At 55.1% G+C, this 20,812-nt stretch overlaps 1 protein-coding gene across 7 annotated transcripts in view; it reads left to right on the forward strand.

The window, feature by feature from the left end:
- The window catches only part of RGS3 (regulator of G protein signaling 3), a 110,733-nt gene that overhangs the window by 73,378 nt on the left and 16,543 nt on the right, over positions 1–20,812 (forward strand). Inside the window, exon 1 of one of the 7 annotated variants that reach the window (XM_084899929.1) lies at positions 4,785–4,877. The exons of 4 other annotated variants lie outside the window; for them this stretch is intronic. In XM_084899929.1, the coding sequence (XP_084756055.1) occupies positions 4,827–4,877 (51 nt within the window). In that variant the 5' untranslated portion in view covers positions 4,785–4,826. Of the gene's footprint in view, positions 1–4,784; positions 4,878–5,244; positions 5,346–5,373; positions 5,552–20,812 lie in introns of those variants that run through there. 2 more of the 7 variants (XM_084899931.1, XM_084899932.1) reach the window with 2 other exon arrangements.

Raw genomic sequence — 20,812 nt, forward strand, 5'->3', positions numbered from 1 at the left:
TCAATTACTATATCTTCATAATATGGGTTAATAGTAGTCAATGTCCCAAGACCGATCTCCACTACTCTGCAAAATTTCCTCTGAAGTTATACACCTAACGCTCATCTGCCAGTGGTTTTACCCTTAGTTTTTCCCTTAGATTTTTACCCTTAGTTTTACCCTTAGTTTTTCACAGACACATTTCAATATTAGGAATGACACCAGATCTACAATAGTTTGTCCTCACCTCCGACTACCCATAATGAGCATGTGGGCTGGCCCATAATTTCCTTTGCTTTTCTTCATGCCTCCACACTATTGCTGAAGCCATCTAGAATTTCAGTTTCTGATTGTTAGTGTTTTTAAACATTAATTCTATTATGTTTTAAGACTAATTTGCTTAAATTGCATCTAACTTCTCAATTATGTTATTAGTACTTAACTGAGTAAATGTTTCTGGCCTCATTGCTTCTTGGTCTCTAACATACTTCACCATCTCACTCTTGACTTCTTGACATGGATTCATTTTTGTCTGGAGTGCGTTCTTGAGTGATTTTTCCAGAAGGGGTCTGTGGGGAGCATACTTTCTCAGTGTTTGTAGGTCTGAAAGTGTTTGCTCTTTTCCTGGGGAGCGGATCCAGGCGCTCTGTCATCCCAGCATCCTGTGTTGGAACAAGTGCTGTTGCTTTTGCCACATAATCTTCCCGAACCTCAGATTTCTTTAAGGAAACGAGCAGAGTTCTCTTTCCAATCTTTGGAATTTAGAAATTTCGTTAGATTATTTCTAGTGGTTTGCTCTCTTTTGGTAATTTTTCCTGGTACTAACTTCAGCTCTTTCATTCTGAATACTCAAGTCTTCCCTTAGTTCAGGGAAATGTTCTATTAATTTTTAAAAAAATCATTTCTCTTCTGTGTGTTCAATTCCCTCTTTCTTGATTTTCTACTACAAATGATAGTAATAGTAATAATGGCACCTAATATTTATCGAATGTGCCTTTTCCTTCTGCGATAATATGTAATCTGCCCAACACTATTATTATTTTATAGATGAGGAAACAAAGGAACAGAGAGGTCCAGTAGATTGTCTGGGGCCTCTTACCATGAGGTGTAGGCCATGATCCAAACCAGGTATCTGACTCCAGAGCCCATGTTCTTAGCTGCTTATATTCCCTGCTTATCAAATCCAACCCTCCAACCCGACCCACACCCTGCCTGACCGCAGTACCTTTCAGTAAAACTTTGTTGACAGAGGGAGAAAAGATAGGGATTCTAGAATGATGGAAAGGAGACGGCTTAGAAAACAAGACCAAAGAGGAGACGGGATCATCAAAGGTTTCCCAGTGAATTTACAGTTGGAGATCTTCCCCTTCCTCCCTTTCCCTCAGCTACCCTCTTTCAGGCTTCATCTCTGTCCATGTATGTCTCCTTGTAGATCTCCCTGTACCTTCTCCTGTCCCTGTATAGTCACCTCCCTAAACAGCAGCCAAGATGATTTTCCCTAAAGAGCAAACCTGGTCACCCTCTCATTGTGGAATGTTCGTTGAGTGGTTGATGGACAGATCATTTCAGAGTGCCTGTTGTATGTCAGTCACTAGGTTAAGAACTGGTCAGCAATCTTCCAGTTGCGAGTGACAAGAGCCCAACTCAAATTAGCTTCAGCCAGGAAATGGAATGGATGGGGTGATGGAGGGTAGCCTTCAGGAATGGCTGAGTTCAGGACCTTGAGCAATATCCCCAAGAATTAGCCTCACCTCTTCCATCTCTTGATTCTGCCTGTGTGTGCGTTGGCTTACTCCCTTAGTTATGGCAGTAATGATGGCAGCATTATGGCCCCTGATTTGGTGGCCTGGGCAGAGGCCCAGCGGTTCAAGCCAGGGTGGCCTGGGAGGAGTGAGTGGATGAACCAAAGCTAGCAGCCAAGGTCACAGGGCTGGCCTCTACATGTCTGAGCCAGTTGCTCTGTGCTGAACGCTGCCCAGGAACTCGGGTAGCCAGGACACAGCCTGTCCCCAGAGCTGGCACAAGCACAGTGGGTCGAGGACTGCTCCCGAAAGCCTGAAATCTCAGGCCAGCATATGGCTGCTTGGACTGGAGCCAGTCACGGCTCTTGGCCATCCTGTACCACTGCGGCCGCCCAAGGTCAGGCCGAGGCTGCTGAGGGGACTGCAGCTTGCACCCAGGCTGGAGGCAGAAGCCAGAAGTGACAGCTCTCAAGGGCAGCTCTCTGGGGAGGACATTTGGTCTCCTGGCTGTCACTACACATGGGCTTCCTTGTGCTGTGGCTGGGAGCTACAGTTCCCGGGAGCAGGCTGGGATTGTCCTTACTGCCTGTAGTTGCGAGGAAGAGGCAGATGGCAAGGGGAGAGACATTTTGGGAACATGAATCAGGGGCAGAATACGTAGGTTAAGAGCATAGGTGTTGGAGCTGTACTGCCTGTTTGCCATTCCTTTTGCCATATACTAGTAACCTTTCTGAACCTCAGTTTCCCCATCTGTAAGACGACGATGAAGAGAGTAGCCTGTTGCTCAGTAACGGTTCATGCTTATCAGCTATTAGTAGATGCCAGGCACATGCAGTTCCTTATCTCTTAGACCTCCCATAGACAGCACTTTTAACTCTGCTCTTTGCCTTGGCGCAGGCCTGAGTGCCCAGGCGCCAATGCTGTGGCCCATGAGCCACCTGGCTCTTGCTGCTCCCTAGACCCCAATCCCTCCTATACCGAGCAGCATTGTCACTTAGGCAGGTCGAGAAGCATTGGGATACCATGGAAGGAGCACTGGACTGGGAGTTTGCAGCCCTCGGCCCCAGCCCTGCCGCTGAGTTGCTTTGCTTCCTTGCTAAAGTCTCTTTCCCTCTCTGGGCCTCAGCTTCACTGGCTGAAAATGGAGAATTTGGGTGCCCTGGGAGGGCCCGCAGATCCCTCTGATGTGTGTTTGGGAACCATGAGAAGGCAGAGGGCAGCGGCTGCCTGAGCTCCTCCAGAGACTAGAAGCTCTCCTAGCCTGGCCTGGCAGATGCCTGGGCCTCAAGGCACTGACTGTTATGCCCTGTCCTGATTATCCCTGTGGTTCAGGGCATTGATGGATGCATTCGGGATCCGCTCTGGTCCCAGTGCCCGGGGTTGGCAGAGCTGCTCTGCCCGCTGTGGCACAATGTTTATTTATGGACTCATTAGCCTGACTGTGTGGCTGATGGCTGCCTCCCTCACTGACTGTCAGCTCTGTGAGTGCAGGACCCGGTCCCCAGGGCCTGGCACCGAGCCTGGCACATAGTAGGTGCTCTGGAACTATTTGTTAATTAAAAGTAGGTAAAGACTGAGCTGAGGCTCAAGGGCTCCTCTCATATAAATGAACCCTAAGAAATCAGGGTCTGCACCCTAAGAAATCTTATCCCAACCACCATAGATTTCATCCTGGGAACCAGTCAGCCCCGCTGGGAAGGAAGTAAGTCAGCCCTACTGGAATTGGCGTCTCCTGAAACTCACTTCCCAGTTTCCCAGGACCAAGGTGGGTTCCGCTTCCCCGGAGCCTGCAGGATGACAGCCTTCCGATCTGGAAGCTTCCTGCGAGGACTGCCTTGGCTCTGCCCCCAGGGACAAGACACAGCATGGACTGGAGTTTGTAGTTTGGATGAGGGCTGTTCCAGGTCTCTGCTAAGAAAGGACATTTTCTTATACTTGTATGTGTGAGAGAGACAGGAATAGAGGGACAGACAGAGATAGGCGCTCAGAGGCATTGGGACTAATCTAAGGAGAGTAAGGGGCAAAGGGACAGCACTTCAGTCCAGAGTGGCCGAGGTGGGCTGAGGCAGGAAAGGAGGACGGGACTCCTCCTGTTCCATTGTTTCCATGCCGACATCCTAGGGTGCCTGCCACTCTGGCAGTACGCATGCTCATGGTTGGAGCTGGCTATGGGATGGGCACCGCCAACTTGGGCCTCAGGCACACCAGACAACCAATTGCAGCAGCCGTAGCGGCAGTGCCGAATGGCTCTGTGCCGGCAAGGCCGCTGCCTGGAGTGGCGGGGCTGCCCTGTGGCTGCCCTGTGGCTGGGAGGGGGCACCCTGGAGTCGGACCTGCCGTGTTCAATCCTGGCTCCACACCCAACTAGCGGTGTGACCGTGGTTCTTCCAGTCGGTTCCTTGGGTTCTTCATGGGGTAATAATAGACCCTGCCTGACAAGGCGCTGGTGGGATTAATTGGATAATTTAATGAAGGCCGAGCTCTCAGAATAGTGCCTGGCACGGGATCGCTGAGCCCTCTATTAATCCCCTCGGTGGGCGGGTCAAGTGTGGTCAGCCCCGATTGACTGAAGCGGAAACCCAGGGGCAGGGAGGCTGGGACTTGCTCAGTGATGCCCTGCCAACCAGTGCTGCAGCTGGAGCTAGAACTGGGGACCCTTGCTTCCCAGTCCTATGTTCTCTCCTCTGCCCACCCGCCCTGGTCTCTCTGTTAGGGAGGTCCCCTTCACATGTGGCCCTCACTCTTGAGCTGTGGTAGCATCAGAATGAGGGGAGGGAGGCCCCCCCCCCCCTGTCCATCTCTGATGCCCCAGAGTTTGGTACATGAACATGCTAAATAAAAACATGTGTCCCGCGGCCCTGGATGGCGCGGCTGGCTGGGAGGAGGGGCCTGAGGCCGCAGCGGCTTTCCCACCCCGGGGGCGGGCTTGGCATCCGCACAGTCAGCCTGTGTTGGCTGCAGGACCCCGGGTTGAATTGCAGCCACCCACTGGGATGAGAGCAGCATGGGGGTGGGGGCGTGACAGGGAAGCCTCGGTGATTGGCTCCCTCCTGCCGGAGTGGTGGCTGGTGGCTCCGCACTGCCCCTGCAGGGGGAGTCCTCAGGATGTGTGTGGGGTGCCGCCAGTTCGGGATCCTAGTGCCAGTGGGTGCCACGGTAAGGGATGGATGCTTCTCCCTTCTGGGGTCAGCCTGGGCCGGGGGACAGATAGCAGGGGAGCGAGGGTAGATAGCAAGTATGAGCGGGTAGCCCAGGAGCTAGCTGAAGCTAGCTGGCAGAGGACTCTTCTCTGAGACATCCCGGATTCCTCGGATGGAAGTGGCTTGGGAAATCACAGAGTTTTCTGTTTGATGGAAGGAAGAAATCTAGGTGCTCTGCAGAGTAGTGGCAGCTGGCTGGACAGGGTGTGTGTTTAAGAAGAGCTCAGGAGGAGGAGGAGGAGGAGGAGGAGGAGGAGGAGGAGGAGGAGGAGGAGGAGGAGAACCAGGGGGAGGAGGAAGAGGAGGAGGAGGGGGAGGGCCGAGTGATGCAAGGGTTTTGAAAAGGCTACCTAGATGTGGGAGGTGGAACCTGGTCATTCGGTTCTGCTTTTCCCAGCAGGTATCGCTCCCCTGGGGAACTTGGGTAAGTCCATAAATAGCTCTGCTGACACAAAGAAGCTCTGTCTGGGAAGGCAGCTGCTGGCCGCCAGGAGCTGCCACTGACACGGCTGCCCGCCCGCCTGCGGGAGGAGCCGGGCGGACACCGGGCAGAGACCTGGGCGGGCGGGCGGGCTGGCAGCAGCAGCAGCGGCAGCCCCGATCGCCCGGGTCCCTGCTGGAGTGTGCTGGGTAGGTGCCTCGGGGATAGGGTGTGTGTGTGTGGGGGGGGGGGGGGTGTCTTGTCCAAGCCACCCTGTGCCCCTGTTCCTATTGTTTCTTCCCCAGGGCAGCCATTGATGGGCATGTTGCAACCAAACCGTGTGTGTCCTGATCGGAGGGTGTGTGTGTGTGTGTGTGTGTGTGTGTGTGTGTGTGTTTCAGGGGTGGGGACCCTGCAGGGTAGGGACATGCTTCTGCCGTGTGCTGCTCTCCACTTCTGGGCTGGGCTGCTGGCTTTTCTTTCCGGGAGAAAGGAATGTTTGGTGACCAGAAGTCGGGACACTGCCTGGGGAGGGCGTGCTCAGCCAGTGGTGTGGGTGGTGTGTCAGGGATGCTGACCGCACGCCAGGCCCCCGGGAAGGCTGCTCTTGCCTAGGTCTGTGTCAGGGAGGGAGGTGGTCTCGGGGGCGGGCCCCCAGGGTTGCCTGTGACCCCCGAGACTTCTGCTGAGGTGGCACTGGGACACAGCAGGGACGCTCAGAGTCCTGAGCCCCTGGGGAAGGTCCCACACCTGCTCCCTCTGCTCCGGCTGAGGCCCGTAAGGAAGGGGCTAACGGTGAGGCACCCGCTCACCCCACGCTGTCAGTGGGCAGTGGGCAGTGGCCAGTCCTTTTCTCAGCGTGGAGGCCTCCCACCTCTACGCTTGTCCTGAGGTTTTTAGGAAGAGCCCTTGTGCCGTGGGACCTCAGGGCTGAAGAAGAGCCCGGGTCCAGAGGGGGTAAGGGCCACATCCAAGTTCACACCGTGGTCCATGGCCGGGGCCAAGATGGAGGACTGCTGCGCCTGGAACAGCAGGGACAGGATGTGTGGCTGTGAACTTCAGCTGTGGGTATGGCACGCTCAGGGCAGGGCCACGGGGCCGCTCACCAGAAACTTTCCACATTCTGCAGCCTAAAGGCCTGTGGCTGGGGGCTGTTCTCCTCCGGAGCTGGCTGGAGCGGATAGACCTCTTAGAAAGAAGGAGCTGCAGTGCCTGCCCTCCCAATGCCCGCGGGATCCCAGCCAGGGCCCCGAGACCACAGTCAAAGTTTCCACCAGAGCCCCTGGGGTCCTCCTGGCCCGGCCCAGGGGCACCTGCCTGCTTCCCCAGCTCCAGCACGTGGCCTGGCTTAGCCCAGGGCGGGCCCTTCAGGGAGCCAAGTTCCACAGCAGGGCTTATGCCAGGCCCAGCCAGGCATCCGAGGCAGCTGAGGCAAGTGACCCCCTGGTGGGATGATGTCTCCAGGGCCTGAGGCTTCTGACTCTGAGTACTTGGTATCAGTGAAGTCACCCCACGCCCGGCTTCCTCACCTTTGCCCATGCTGCTCCTGCTGCCTGGAGAGCCGGTGTCTTCTTTTCTCTCCAGGCCCTCACCCCACCCACACTTCCGCCACGCGAGCAGATGTTCCACTTGGGATCGGGCTGTCCATTGGTGGCCAGGAGTCCCTCTGGAGGGGCCCTAGTTTCTGCACGTCAGGGCTGCTTCTATAAGGTCAAGGGGTTGAGGCGGGATTTGACAGGAGGCGAGGCAGGGAGAATCTTGGCGTCAGCCTGGCTGAGGCCGCAGGGAGTGCCCCCTCAGAAGTCATACCAGGCATGTGGGCAGAAGGGGCAGCCCTGGCTTGTTTGAATGCAGTGCTTATGGTCCTTTGCACAGACCTGAGTGGCTTGGGGCTCAGCTTGGGGCCCCTTCAGATGGTGCCAACCTGGGGGGAGAGGGTATCAATCTGGGCAGCTCTTCCACCAGGCGTCCTCCTGGTTCCCTGAGAAGAAGCACGGGTGTGGAAGGGGTGCTCATCCCAAGCTGGGTTCCTGGGGCACCGGAGAGCTTTCCCCCCATTTGGTCTCCAAGGCTCTAGCGATGGCGGAGCCCATTTGCCTTCTGGACACACAAGGGAATGAGGCAGGAGAGGAAGGACTTGCCTGAGGGGTTCTATGGGACTCAGCAGCACAGTTGGGACAAGACCCAGGTCTCTGGCCCCCCAGCCCAGGGGTCTCTCTCTGTCACACCAACTGGATCGCTCTGAGTACCTGGCTTTCGTCTTGGCGCTCCTTTTCTCTGGACTCCGCATCGACACTCTTTCCCCCAGGACCTCTGGGCTTGCTGGCTGGGGCCCGGCTCTCCCCTGGGTGGCCAGGGCTGGAGACTAAGGCACATTCTAGTCCCTGCTTGCAGGAGGATCTCAGGCAAATATGCACTTCCTCCTCTGGCTCAGTTTCCTCTTTGGAGCAACCAGGGACTGGACCAGGTATTGCCAGGCTCCTTCCAGCCCTCTGATTGGTGGATTCTCTGTGCAGACCCTCTCCTCTTCCTGGGTTTCCAGAGTCCCTTGGTCAAGGCCAGGGTCTGGCTCAGCAAGGCAGCAGCCCCCAGCCTGCTGTCAGGTGCTCTCCTGTTCGGAAGCCTTCTCCTGCAAGCCGGAGCCCGGGCTGAGGCCTGGAGGTTTGTTGTTGTTTGTGGAGCCAGGCCGTTTCCAAGATGTCATTGCTCGGGGAAAGCCATCATTCCTCCCAGGGATAAACAAGGCTGCTTATGGCTCAGCCCTGTCAGCCCGCAGAGGCTGGAGCCACTCACCACAGGCCAACCAGCTCAGCCCCGGGAGCCGCCACCTTCCCCTGCACGGCCTGCTGCACCCAGGGGTGAGGGTGAGGCAGAAGTGGGGAGAGGGGTGCTAGGGCCATAAGCCACTTGTGAGATCAAAGCATCCAGGCACAGAAGAGAGGGGAAGGGGTCCCAGATACCCTCTTCCTCTGGCCATGGGCCTAGGTCCTCACTCCAGGTGGCCCGTGGCTTCTTCCCCTCTCCCTGCTGCTTGCATCTGGCACTGTGGCTCAGGCTGCTGCCAGAGAACTGTCAGCAACTCCCCCAACTTAGAAAGGCGGGGGACACAATACGTAATTTGGAACAGAGCGCACTTTCCCTCATGTAGCCAGGACCCTCTGTGGTGTCCTTCTCACCTTTTGGTGGGTTAGCCTGGGGCTAAGGGCAGAACGCAGACCCTTGGGACAGGGTGGCCGAGTGAGGGGGACCTGGGAGAGGCAGAGAAGAGCTGGGCAGAGCCTCTGGGAGCCAAACGGCTGGCTGAAATCTTGAGCCAAGGCCGGAGGCAGCCTGGGGAAGGACCAGGATGATAGGTGGCGTGGTCGTGCCTCAAGTCAAGGGTTGGAACTGACGTCCATCAGGACGTGGAGACCTTCACTACTCTGGCCTCCATTAGTGACGTGCCCTGCTGATCCAAATCAGCATTCGCCAACTGATCTGTGGACAACCGGTGGTCCGTGAGGTCCGAAAGGTTGGTGACCGCTGATCCAAAGAGCTGCTCTGTACTTGTCCTCTCTGCTTTCTTCCCTTCTTCCCTCCCCTCCTTCCTTGCACATGTGTTAATGTCTACCGTGTAGCATGCATTGCCAGCTACTGGAGGTATAGACATAAAGGCCCATTTTTTAAAGACATGTTTGTATTGATTTCAGAGAGGAAGGGAGAGGGAGAGAGAGAGAGAAACATCAATGATGAGAATCATTGATTGGCTGCCTCCTGCATGCCCCCCCCGCTCCCGGGCATCAAGCCTGAAACCCAGGATGTGCCCTGACCAGGATCAAACTGTGACCTTCTGGTTCATAGGTTGATGTTCAACCACTGGGCCACACTGGCCAAGCAAGGCCTAATCTTTAATGTGCCAGGATAAGCATGTGATGGATGGTAACAACATGGGATGGGGAGGCTTGGGGAGAGGGCTGTGGGAGTCCTGGGCAAGCTTTTAACCCAGCCTGAGAGCCTCCATGAAGCTTTCTGCAGGAGGTGAGGCTGAATCTGGTTCAGAGACGCTTGTCCATCAAAGGAGCAGGTCTCCATCCTGGTCTGTCCTCCCCTCTGAGGTGTAGAGGTGATTCCTGCCCAGCTATAAAAATCGCATCACCTGTCCCTTCCTGTCCCACGGGAGGCCGGAGGATATGTGTGTGTGGGTGCATGGGCTCTGGACTTGAGGGCATGCCCTTCCACTTGACAGTTGCATGCCCTTGGGCAAGACCCAGGACCTCTCCATGCCTCCCTTTCCTCAGGCCGTGGCCCAGCCTCATCGGGTTAAATGAGATGCTGCGGGTGCCAGAATGCTTTGCTAGCATCTTCCCTCACAGTGGCTGTTTCTGAATGAGACCGCATGGGTGAAGCGAGGCTCCTGGCGCAGGGTCTGGCCCAGAGTGGGCATTCAGTGCACGGGAGGTGGCACGGCAGCTCTTTGGAATGTGCTGTCAGAGGTGGGTACAAAGCAAAGGGGGAGCCCAGCCCTGGGGGCAGGGGAGACACTGGAATAAAGGCACTTTTTATTATTAAGGTATTATATGTGTACATATCTTACCATTGGGGGAAAAGGCTCTTGTTTGTATGTTTTTTAAGTAGACTTTTAAGTGGAAGTGTAACTTACAGAAAGATTAAAACGATAGAGCTAATGAAAAGGTAACCCTTTTTCCGACTCCCCTCATTGATTAGTGATGCCTTTGTGCACGTGGAATCATTGAGAATATATTCTCTTATACTGACTTCTTTCAGTCATCATTTTGATGGTGAGATCTGTCCATGATATTACATGAAGTTTGATTTTATTCGTTCTCATTACGATGTGGTGTTTTATTGTGTGGACATAGCACAACTTACCCATTCTCCTGTTGATGGATATTCGGGCTGCTGCCAGTGGGGGGTCAGAATGAATAGCGCCGCTGTGAATACCCTTGCACATGCCTATCGATGCACTATGAATACTTCTCTGCTGGGGAAGTACTTACGGTTTGCGACAGTGAGTCATAAAATGGTGTATAATTAGCCTACGATCATGTAATTTTCCAAAGGGTGACACCACCACACCCTCCTGGAGCAGCGTATGAGGACCGCACCGACGTTGGTGTTGGGGGTGCTGATATCTCACCGTGTGTTTGCCTTTCCTCGACGACTAATGAGGTCCAGCACCTTCTCAGAGGTGGACGGGCCGTTTGGACAAACTCTTTGTGAAGTGTCTGTTCAAGTCTTTCCCCCAGTTTTCTATTGAATTATCTGCCTTTATTCTGATGGATTTGCGGGAGCTTAAAAATACTCTGGATCGTGTGTACTGTCGGATATGCACATGGCAGATATCCCCTCCCACTCTGTGGCTTGTATTCTCACCCTTTTAATGCTGTCTGACCCGTCAACCTGTCTCTTTTACGAAGGGCGTTTTTTTGTATCATCGTGTCTCTTGGCCCATTACGAGGTTATGGCTATAGTCTCTTATTTTATCTTGTAGAAGCTTGATTGCCTTGTGGTTTTATATTTAGACCTAAAATCCAGTTGAAATAGATTCTTCGGCAGGGCGTGGGCGTAGAGGGCGAGACTCCTTTTCTCTGAGTGGCTATCCAATTTATTTAGAAGACCATCTTTTCTCACGCCAGGGCATGTCATCTTTGCTAGAAATCAACGGGCAATCCACGTGTGGGTAAGCTGAGTTTTAAAGGTAGTTAGGCGTTTGCCAGGTAGATAAGGGAAGTCGGGGTGTTCCAGGCAGGAAGTACAGTGAGGTCAGGTATAGGGGTGCCTGAGGGTAGAGTGTGTTTGGGGAAACACAAATGTAGTTGAGCCCTGACCAACATGGGAGTTTGGAGGCACCAACCCTCTGCACAGTCGACAATCCATGTATCACTTTTGACTCCCCCAAAACTTAACTACTAATAGCTTCCTGTTGACCACAAACCTTACTGATAACATAAACAATTAGTAATATATATTTTCTATTTAAATATATTACATATGTATTCTTACTGTAAAGTAAGTGAGAGAAAAGAAAACATTAAGAAAATCATAAGGAAGAGAAAATACATGTATAGTATTTTATTGGGGGGGGGGAAAATCACATATAAGTGGGCCTGCACATTTCAAAACTGTGTTGTTTAAGGGCACCTGTAGTTCAGACTGGCTGGAGGGAAGAGAGGAGAGTGGTATGTGTGGTAGAGGGGTCGGTTGGTAAGGAGCTAGGACTGTCGTATCCCAGAGTGATGGAGGGGTTTTAAGCAGAAGAGTATAGTCAGTTCATGTAAGGGGCACAGGAGAAAGTCCCATGACAGAAGGATGGAGGAGAATGAGTTAGGAGCAGACTGTAAACCCAGGCAAATCCAGCCTCCCCATCGCCCCTCAGCAGAGACAGATGGTGTCTGCTACAGGGGGCAGTGGTGGAGGCTGCAGCCTGCCCGGGGCCTTGGAGGGTGACCTTTGGCCACAGGGTTGCAGCTGATGTCCAGATGTCCACCCCGTGTTGTCAAGAAGAAGAGCCTCTTCCCCTCCCCACTCCAGGGCCCCAGCACGCCATGCCCTGAAGCAGGAGATGTTTTAGGAACTGGGGCAGCCGGACAAGGCGTGGGGAATCTCTGGACACAGGGTGCTTTCTGCTTCTCCTGCCTTTGATGCACCCACCGGGAGACCTGGCCACACCTTGGGTCCTGGGACCTGACCCCTCCAGGCTGCCTGAGATTCAGAACTGGACGGACTCCCTCCTGGAGAGTGCAGCCCAGACAGGGGAGTCACTTGGCCTAGGCCACGTGGTGAGCCAGACTGACCCAGCCCAGGGGAAGCGGAGTCCCTCCAGGGCCTTTGGTATGGGGCCTCAGTTTCCTCTCCCGAAATGTACAGATAACAGTACCCCCATCCTTGGGCTGTCACAAGGGTCAGAATGTGTTCAGCACCTTTCTCCTGGAGTGGCATGCAGGGGGACGAGGAGGGAGGCAGGGAGGGGCAGCTGCTGCTGAGAGTAATCATTAGGATCGTAGGAACTGTGAGTGTTTATTGAGCACCTACTATGTGCAGGCTCCTTTGTGGGATGGTCTCCCAAAAATGCCGTGCCGTAAGTACTCACTCCTTGTGTCACCGTCTTACGGGTAAGGAAATGGAGCCTGGAAGAGTTTAGGCAGCTTGGCCAAGGCCACTGAGCTGGGAGGTGGCAGAGGCCAGATTTGAATCTGGATTTTGTCTGTCTCCAGACCCCACTGCTTCCCTGGCAATAGGCTTCTTTCCGCCACCCCGGCTCTGAAGGCGCTCCCTGTCCTCTGAGCCGTTGCTTGGAGTTAAGCCGTAGATTTCGGGTTGCTCCCTGGTGCTGGCCGTGAGGGAGAGTCGGGCAGTGGAGAGGAAGGGCAGGGTGGGCCGGGCATGCCGTGGGCCAGGCCCTGCCTCCCATTGCCCTGGCAGCCCTGTGGGGGAGGCGGCACATGACTCAGCCACACAGTTAGGAAGCGGGACTCACTCCCAGGCCTGCCTGAGTCCAAATCCTGGTCTCATGGCCACGGGGCTATTTGTGCCCTCCCCCGGGGTCCTGCTCGCTTGGCAGAGCTTTTTTGTTTGACACCTCGTGTGGACATCACCGAGGAGCCGCATGCCGCTGGCTCGCCTGGGAAGAGGTCCTGGGAGGGAGGGAGTTTGGGAGGGTTGCCAGGTGTTTGCAGTTCTGTACCACCCCTCCCCGCACCGGGTGAGCTGGGCATCTGCCTTTCGGTGTCCACCTCTTTGGCTAAGAGCAGGGGCCCTGTATCTGGGATTGCTCACCATGCCTCGCACAGGACCTGGCCCAGGCGGGGGCCTGGTAACGTGTTTTGAAGGAAGGGAGGGAGGACGGGCAGTGAAGGGAGCGGGAGAGGGATCCTGGGCTGGTAGAAGGCGTGGGCCTTGGGAGGCAGGCAGACCTTGGTTTCAGTGCGGATGCCTCTCCTTGCTTTTTGAAATTGCTCAAGTTACTTAACCTCTGAGTCACCGTTTCCTTATTTGCAAAACGGGGCCAGTGATGACCTCATAAGCTTGCTGGAAGTGAGAGTGTATGTAAAGCAAGTGTCACAGCTCCTGGTGTCTAGAATGCTCAATTAATGGTCTCTCACTCCTCCCCTATCTTTTTCACTGTTTTCTGTTTCCACCATCTCTAGCTCCACCTTTCCTCCCTCCACAGCACCAAGTGTGCACTGCTTTCAGGGTAAAGCTCATATCCATGCTTTTCTGCTCCAGGGACCCTCCTGCACTTCCTCAAATGCCGTCTCCTTTTCCAGCCCTTTCCGCTTTCCTACTCCCCGGGGGTGGTAGTGGGTGGGTGGGACATTGCCTTGGCCCCTCACCTGGTTCTCTCCCTCTGAGGACTAATGCCTTCAGGAGAGAGAACGGGTCTCGCTACTCGTTGGCTCCTTGTCCCGCACAGGCCCTTGCTCATGGCTGGGGCTCCGGAGGTATTTGCTGAGTAACTGGCAATGGGGGCGGAGGTGAGGGTGAGTAAGCCAGATGCTAGTCCTGATGAGCCAAAGCAGGGCCTCCTCAGGCCACAAGAGGAGGGCAGGCCAGGCATTAGTAGGAGAGGAGGGAGCCCTCTAGCCAGGCCATCCTAGGGCAGCATTTAGCTGGGCTCCAAGGGATGGGCAGGAAATGGGCTTGAGGAAGCAGAGATATTTGGGAAAATGTCTGCCAGGCAGAGAAAGAGGGTGCCAGGTGGGAAGGGGAGTGGTGGTAGAGCCCATGGTTAACCTAGTTCCTGAGCAGAGGGCCCAGGGTGGGTGGGGCAGGAGAGACCCAAAGGCCCTAGCTCGCTCCTTCTGGCAGAGGGAGGCATCAGTCTCCACAGGGAGAGGAAGAGGCTGGGAAATGCCCGCTCTCAACGCCATGCCTGTCAGGTGAGAAGAGAGCTACAGGCCTGGAAGGGGTCTCTGGGGCGAGGGGAGGAGGAGCGGCGGAGATGGGAGGAGTGCTGCTTCCCCCATGCAACGGGAACAGTGGTACTGAGTCCCCATACAAGGTGGCTGGGAACTCAGACCTTGGGAATGCCTCCTCCTGCCCAGTGAGAGGCTGGCACCCAGGAGGGAGGGGAGGCACCCCAGCAGGCTCCCAAGGCCAGGCCTGGGGGGATGTCCTTCTGCTTAGCCTGGTGGCGGTGCCAAGAATAGGGAAGGTTTCATGGAGGAGGCCCCTCTCTTATGCCTCAGGATGGCTTTGTCTTGAGAGTTCCTGAACTGAATGAGCTACTTCTCCTCTTAGCCTCAGTATTGCTTTCCAGAGAATGGGCACGCTCACTGCCCCCCGGGACCCCTGAGAGACCTGTACGTTCCTGTGGGATCCTTTAGGAACAGAGAATTTTCCATCCGCAATTCAGTTCCTCCTTCCTCTCGCTCCTCCTGCAGTTGGGCCTCTGTTTCTAGGGAACGTGTATGGGTAGCTGACTCCAGCCGGCTTGCCAGCTCCCCATCCTGGCACAGGTGCTCTGAGGTCATGCCTCTTTTCCCTGCTTCCCGTCACTGAGGGAGCGGTATGTGTTGGAACCGGTCCCAAGCTAGATTCTGGTCTGGACTCTGTCCTGATTCCTTGGGCATGTCACCACCCTTCTCTGGGCCCTACCTACCTCATCTGTTAGCTGAGCTGTTTCCCCGGAATTGCCCGGGGAGTCAGAAAAAAGGGGAGGTACCCAGGCCCTACTTGTAGAGAATTCTGTAGGCCTGGAAGTGGGCCCAGACAAAGATATTTTTAAATGTGCCACAGGTGATTCTACAGTGTTCCTCTGTTAAGAACCAATAGTCTGGATCAGTGCTTTCCAAATTTCAATATGCAAATTAATCAGCCGGGATCTCAGTAAAATTCCAGGAGATGTGGACTGAGGCCCAAGATTCTGTTTCACATGAGCTCCTGGTGCTGCTATTGCTGGTTCTTGGCCACGTTCTGAGCAGGAAGAGTCAAGATGGACCCATGAAGTTCATTGGGTTTCTCATTCATTCATTCATTCATTCATCAGACACTTAAGACTGGAGTAGTGAGGGTAGAGGGAGAACAGTCTCCCAGGGCTACAGAATCTGGACTTTATCTGGAGGTCATTGGTGAGCCACATGGGGTGTCAAGCAGAGGAGTGATAGGGTCAGACTTGCACTTAGATGCCTCCCGGGCATGACTCAGAGAATGACCAGGGGGGTCTGGACTGCTGCTGGGAGGTTGACATCAATCCCGATGGAAGAACACAGTGGTCTGGAGGGCGGTGGTGGCAGTGGAGATGGAGAGAGTGGCATGATTACTCTTTTTTAAAAAAAAATTAATAATCTATATATTTTTAGAGAAATTTTAGGACTTGAGAGGAAAGTACAGGATGTTCCTACACATGCATTACCTCCCCCAGGGGAATGATTGTTAAGATTTTATGAGGGACAATCAGGGAGGATTTGGTGATTGGCCAAAGGGGCAGTAGTGAAGAGAAGGGAGGGAGAACGATACCCAGGTGCCTGGTTTGGGCAACGGGTGCTGGCATCATTGACACAGAGGCCAAGAGGAGGAATGGACTGAGGAAGACCATACATTCAGGGTGGGACACGTTGAATTGGGGGCACTGATGGGCTATCCACCGGAAGTTTCCATCTCTGTGCCTGGACCCCAAGCTCAGGGCCTTTGCATCTGCTGTTTCCTCCCCCCGAGGGAGCCCCTCCCTGCCCAATGAGCAGATTTCAGGCTCAGTGTCGGCCCACGGGGTGGCCTTCCCCACGGCCCCTTTCTTCTCTCTCACAGCACCTCACAGGGATCACGGTTTTAATTCACTGTTTTCATAGGTCAGTGTTTCCCAAAGTGTGGTACGCGTACCCCCAGGGGCACGGGAAGAGTTTGGTGGGGGTACGCGTTGCACCGGAGTTTGGTGGGGATATGCACTGCACCGTGCTTAGCTGCGCCTAATTCTACGTTCTCATGAGTACGAGGGGTACTCAGCGTTACGAAAATTATAGAAGGGGTGCACATATGTCAAAAGTTTGGGAAACACTGCCATAGGTGATGACTTAGTTAATGTCAGTCCCTCCTCTCTAGCCTCTGAGCTCCACCAGGAGAGGCCATGTCTTTTGTGTCCACGGAGCCTAGAATAGTGTTTGGGAGCAGCGCTGTCTCACAAGTGCTTGGTGGACGCTTAATGATGGGACTGCGCTTAGGAGGCAGGTCAGGGCTGGGCCAGTGGACTGGGCATTGTCAGTGGCCAGATGGTGATTACTGCCTGAGGAGTGGGTGGGTGCCTGAGAGAGCAGCAGGCCCCGGTGTTGGCAAAGGAAACTAAGGGTCAGAGAGGTTACCCAGCCAGTGTGAAGTCGGGATCAGCATCCAGAGGGAGCTGGCTCCCACCTTTAGGTGTCAAGAAGCCAGAGGAGCCGGACTGAGGCTGGGCTGGGGAGCTCAGGGACAGCCGAGCAACTGAGGTTCCTGGAAGCCAGCGTGGAGCCAGGAACCCAGGAGCCAGGCCCAGAGCGTGCCAAACTCGGAGGAGTAACCCATCCCAAGTCAACCTGGAGGTCACACGCTGGGCCAGAATTCTAATAGCTGCTCCCTTTCTCTGAGGCCTTTCGAGTTCATAGAGCACTTTCATGTCTTCTCTCAGGCTTGATCTGCTTAGCTCTCTGGGACAGGGGGCAAGAGGCGTTCCGCCCTATTTTATGGTAGAAAAAAACCAGAAGTGATAGCCTGGGTCCACCCAGCTAGCAAATAACAGAGTGAGGCTCCAGCCCAGGCCTCCTGGCTTTATGTCCATGTTCTTTCTGTAAAATCCTAGCTGTGTACGGGCCACCCCGAGACGGAGGCAAACCCCAGCTCACACCACCCGGTGCCCTCCCCTCCCCCACCTCATTCAGGAAGTGGCTTTTGAGGGCACACGTGGAGCTGGAATGCGTAGTGGATGTGATGAGTCATCTCAGTGAGAGCTGCAGGTTGACTCTGAGGTCAGCAGACCTGGCTCCACGTTTCGTAGCTGTGTGACATCGAGCAAATCGGTCCCAGCCCCTCACGGCTATCCCCAGCTGCCTTAGCTGGTGGGGGCCGGGGGCTAGAAGCCAGAGCTGGTGTGGGCAAAAGCTCTGGTGTCACTCCTGCCAGCCTTCCTCAGCCCGGTCTGAGCCCTGGATTGGATTGGGGAGAGGATTTGATTAGATCCTCAACAGCAGCTCCACTTAGAGGGCCTGGTTCATTTCCTGTGTGCTGCTAGCAGGCGAGACATGGACGGAATTAGCCCTGGTCCAGCCAAGCCAAGGAAGGGATGGGTGGGGGCGAGAGACTGCCCGCAGGAGAGGGGCAGCTGCACGGAGGACTCGGGACTCAAGACAATGGGCCAGCAGACTGGTCTCTCTGCCGGATTGTTGTCACCCCAATCAGGTGCAAAAGCTGCCTCGCTGGGTGTCCCCGCTGCCTGCACTTCCTCCATCAGAGCACTCACCACGCTGGACATGACTGATTGTCCAACCTTTTGTGTTTTTTTCAGCTCAGGTAACTGAGGCAGGGATTGTGTCCCACTTGTCCTCTGCTGTGCCCCGGGGCCTGGAGAATGAATGAATGCATGGGCGTTGTCATCCTGCCCAGAGCAGTTTTCATGTAGGACGCCTCTGCATGTGTCATTCCTTTGCTCACAGGACAGTCCCATGGCTGGCATCTATTGATTCTGTGACATGTTCTCCTCTCCTTTACTAATTCCCCCTCCTCCCCACCCCCCGGATTTCTGAGGTTTCCTGTATTTGCTCCAGAGGCCCCCTTCTCCCAAGGCACCCCCATCCCAGCTCTCCAGAGAACCCTGGCCTGACCAAACCTGCCTGGTGGCCCATCAGGAGCACAGGACAGAATCAATGAGCTCTGGTCCCTGTTTGCAAGTGGGGGATGGGCCCAAGTTGGGTAATGCTCAGCCTGCTCCCCCTTCTAGACCCCTGAGGGTCCCAACAGCTTGCGTATAAGGGTCTAAAGAAGCAGGGAGAGAGCCTCTGCCAGGAGACATAAGTGAATCAGTCTCCCGTTTCTTAGGTCATTTTCTGAGCTCAGTTCCCCCTCCTTAGACCGATAGCAGTCACCGCTTCATCAGCTGCTTCTCCTGGGCCAGGCCTGTGGGACCACTCCTGTGAGTCCTGTGTGATAGCACAGCTCTGTGTCTCCCGGAGGCTGGGGGGCTTGGCCAGAGTGGCACAGCTGGAAAGTGACCCCACAGGGACCGACACCAAAGCCTGACTCTGGCATCAGAGCACCAAAATGCTGGGCACTCTGAGAGCCCTTCAGGCCTCGGTGGTTTCCCAGCTGCCCGGGGCAGGGCAGCCCTGGGGACAGAGGCACTTGTCCTCCGGGCTTTGTTTGGTTTGGCCTCCGTGTGGGGCAAGATTGGAAGATTGGCAGAGGCAGGCTGACTTGCATTTCTGGTTTTGGGTCTGTTGCTGCAGTTTCCTGAGGGGTGGGCAGGCTGCGGGCACCCCTGGGACGGGCAGGGGCCTCACCCCTCCCCACCTCCACCCTCCAAGAAAGGGGGAATGCAAATGAGGCTGCTCCTTTCTCAGGGCCACTTGGTGCCTGGCCCAAGGGCACCGGTCGCTGCTTCCTTCCATTGGTCCTCCCAGGTGGGGGTGAGCGGAGCCAGCGTGGATAGTCAGGGAGCCGGCTTTGGGCATTTGTTTTTCTTGGTGGTGACCGCTCCCTGGTGGGTGGGGCGATGGGCGGGGATCCGGGCTGCTCTGGGGACTGAGTCTGAAGTAGGCTTGGGGAGAAGGAGCCGGAGGCCCGAGGCTCTAACCCCCGCCTGGCCCTGATTGGTGCCTTTGGGCAAGTCCCTAGGTCACTGTCCAGGCTGGGCTCAGCCTTCCTGTCCGCTCAGCGGAGGCTTTCTCTGTCCGCCTGGGAGCAGCCCTTAGTTTCCAGGTGATATTTTTGCATCGGGGGACCGGGCATCCCAGCCACCCACTTTGATTCGGGGTGTCTGGGTTTGCTCCCAGGGGCCCCTGGGAAAAGCATGATGCCGTTTGAGGTCTGTGATCTCAGCATTTCCCTCTCGGTCTATTTTCAGTCACCATGCCTACCCTCGCCACAATCCCATTGAGAGTATTACCTTTCTGTAGTATGTTCTCCTGGCTGTTAGGTGGGTGTGTCGGATGTCCCATTGAATAGGTGGGGATCTTGAGGCCCCAGGACTTAGTGACTGACTCTCTCTGACCCCGAAGTGTGAGTCTAGGTTGGCCCCCGCCCCTCTCTAGGCCTCAGCTTCCCTCTCTGAGCAGTGGGGACTTGGGGTTGCTGGTGTTTCAGGATCTGAGGCTGCGAGGTCCGAGTGTTATCCCCCAGGTTCGGGCAGGATTTCCAGAGCAAAGGGTCCATGGGGTGCGCGGGCACCTGTCTTTGGCTTTGCCTGGGGACCAGACTCTCCAGATCCTCCTCCAGTCCTCTGAGGCCTCCCCTCTCCTTTGTAGCCACCATCTCTGTGGGGGTTGGACACTTTCGCTTTCAGGCTCCCAGGCAGTGGTTCTCACCCACACTGTGCTTTCACATCCCCTCTGGCGCTCCCAGACCCACGTGTGACCCCTGACACGTGTGTGTAGCGCCTGGCTGGCCACTGGCTCCCGGATGCCAGGACTGGCTGGGGCTTCACAGGCACAGACTCCTGAGGGCGAAGGGGTTTTCTCCGCCTCCGATGCAGCCTTTTGGTCTCTGCGTGGCTGTGCAGTAAGTCACTCTCTGCTCCTTGGCTCAGCTTTCTCATCTGTCAAATGGACATGAAGGGTCTCTGTCCCAAGAGCTCTGAACTGTGTTGTAGGGGTATGTGCCCCTGAAATTCTTAGTGTGTGTGTGTGCTCACATTCTCATGTGTCTGTACAGTTTCTGGGTAGGTGTGGTACCGCCATTCTTTTTCATTAGAACTAGTTGGTTCTGGCCTCTTCATGGACAAAAACCGGGCTCTAAATAGTCCTAGCAACAGCATTCCAACTCCTGGACTCTGATGAGCCCGAGACCTGCTTCCCCCGTGACTGCGGCACGTGGACTCTCCCCACCTCTGCACCCCGGTCTTCATGGGGGACAGCTGCATTCAGACTTCCTCCAGGGCACTCTTTGCCCCTTTGCAAAGGAAATCTGCAGGAACCCAGCAAAACTCCGAGGGTTCTCGGGGTTGTGCGCAAGGCAGCAAATGCTCTCTCTTCTCTGTGCGGAACTCCTGAGCTTCCTCCAAGCATAGTCTCAAAGTCCCCGGATGCTCCCTCCATGGGGTTCCCTGTGTCCGTGACACCTGGTTAGTCCATGTGTGGACAATATTTTGAAGTTCTTGTTTCATTTCATTTAGTATTAAATAGCTACTTAAAAAAGATACTTAAACATTGAGAGTAAGTTATTTTTTTAAAGAAATTCTTGTTTTTAAAAAATTCATGTTACAGATGTCTCCCAACCCTTCCTTGGCCCCCCTCCACCTAGACCCTGCCCACCGCTGGCCTTCACCACATTACTGTGCCCATGGCCTATGCATG

Source organism: Pipistrellus hanaki (assembly GCF_964339955.1).
Source record: "Pipistrellus hanaki genome assembly, chromosome: 11".
NCBI classification, from domain to species: domain Eukaryota; kingdom Metazoa; phylum Chordata; class Mammalia; order Chiroptera; family Vespertilionidae; genus Pipistrellus; species Pipistrellus hanaki.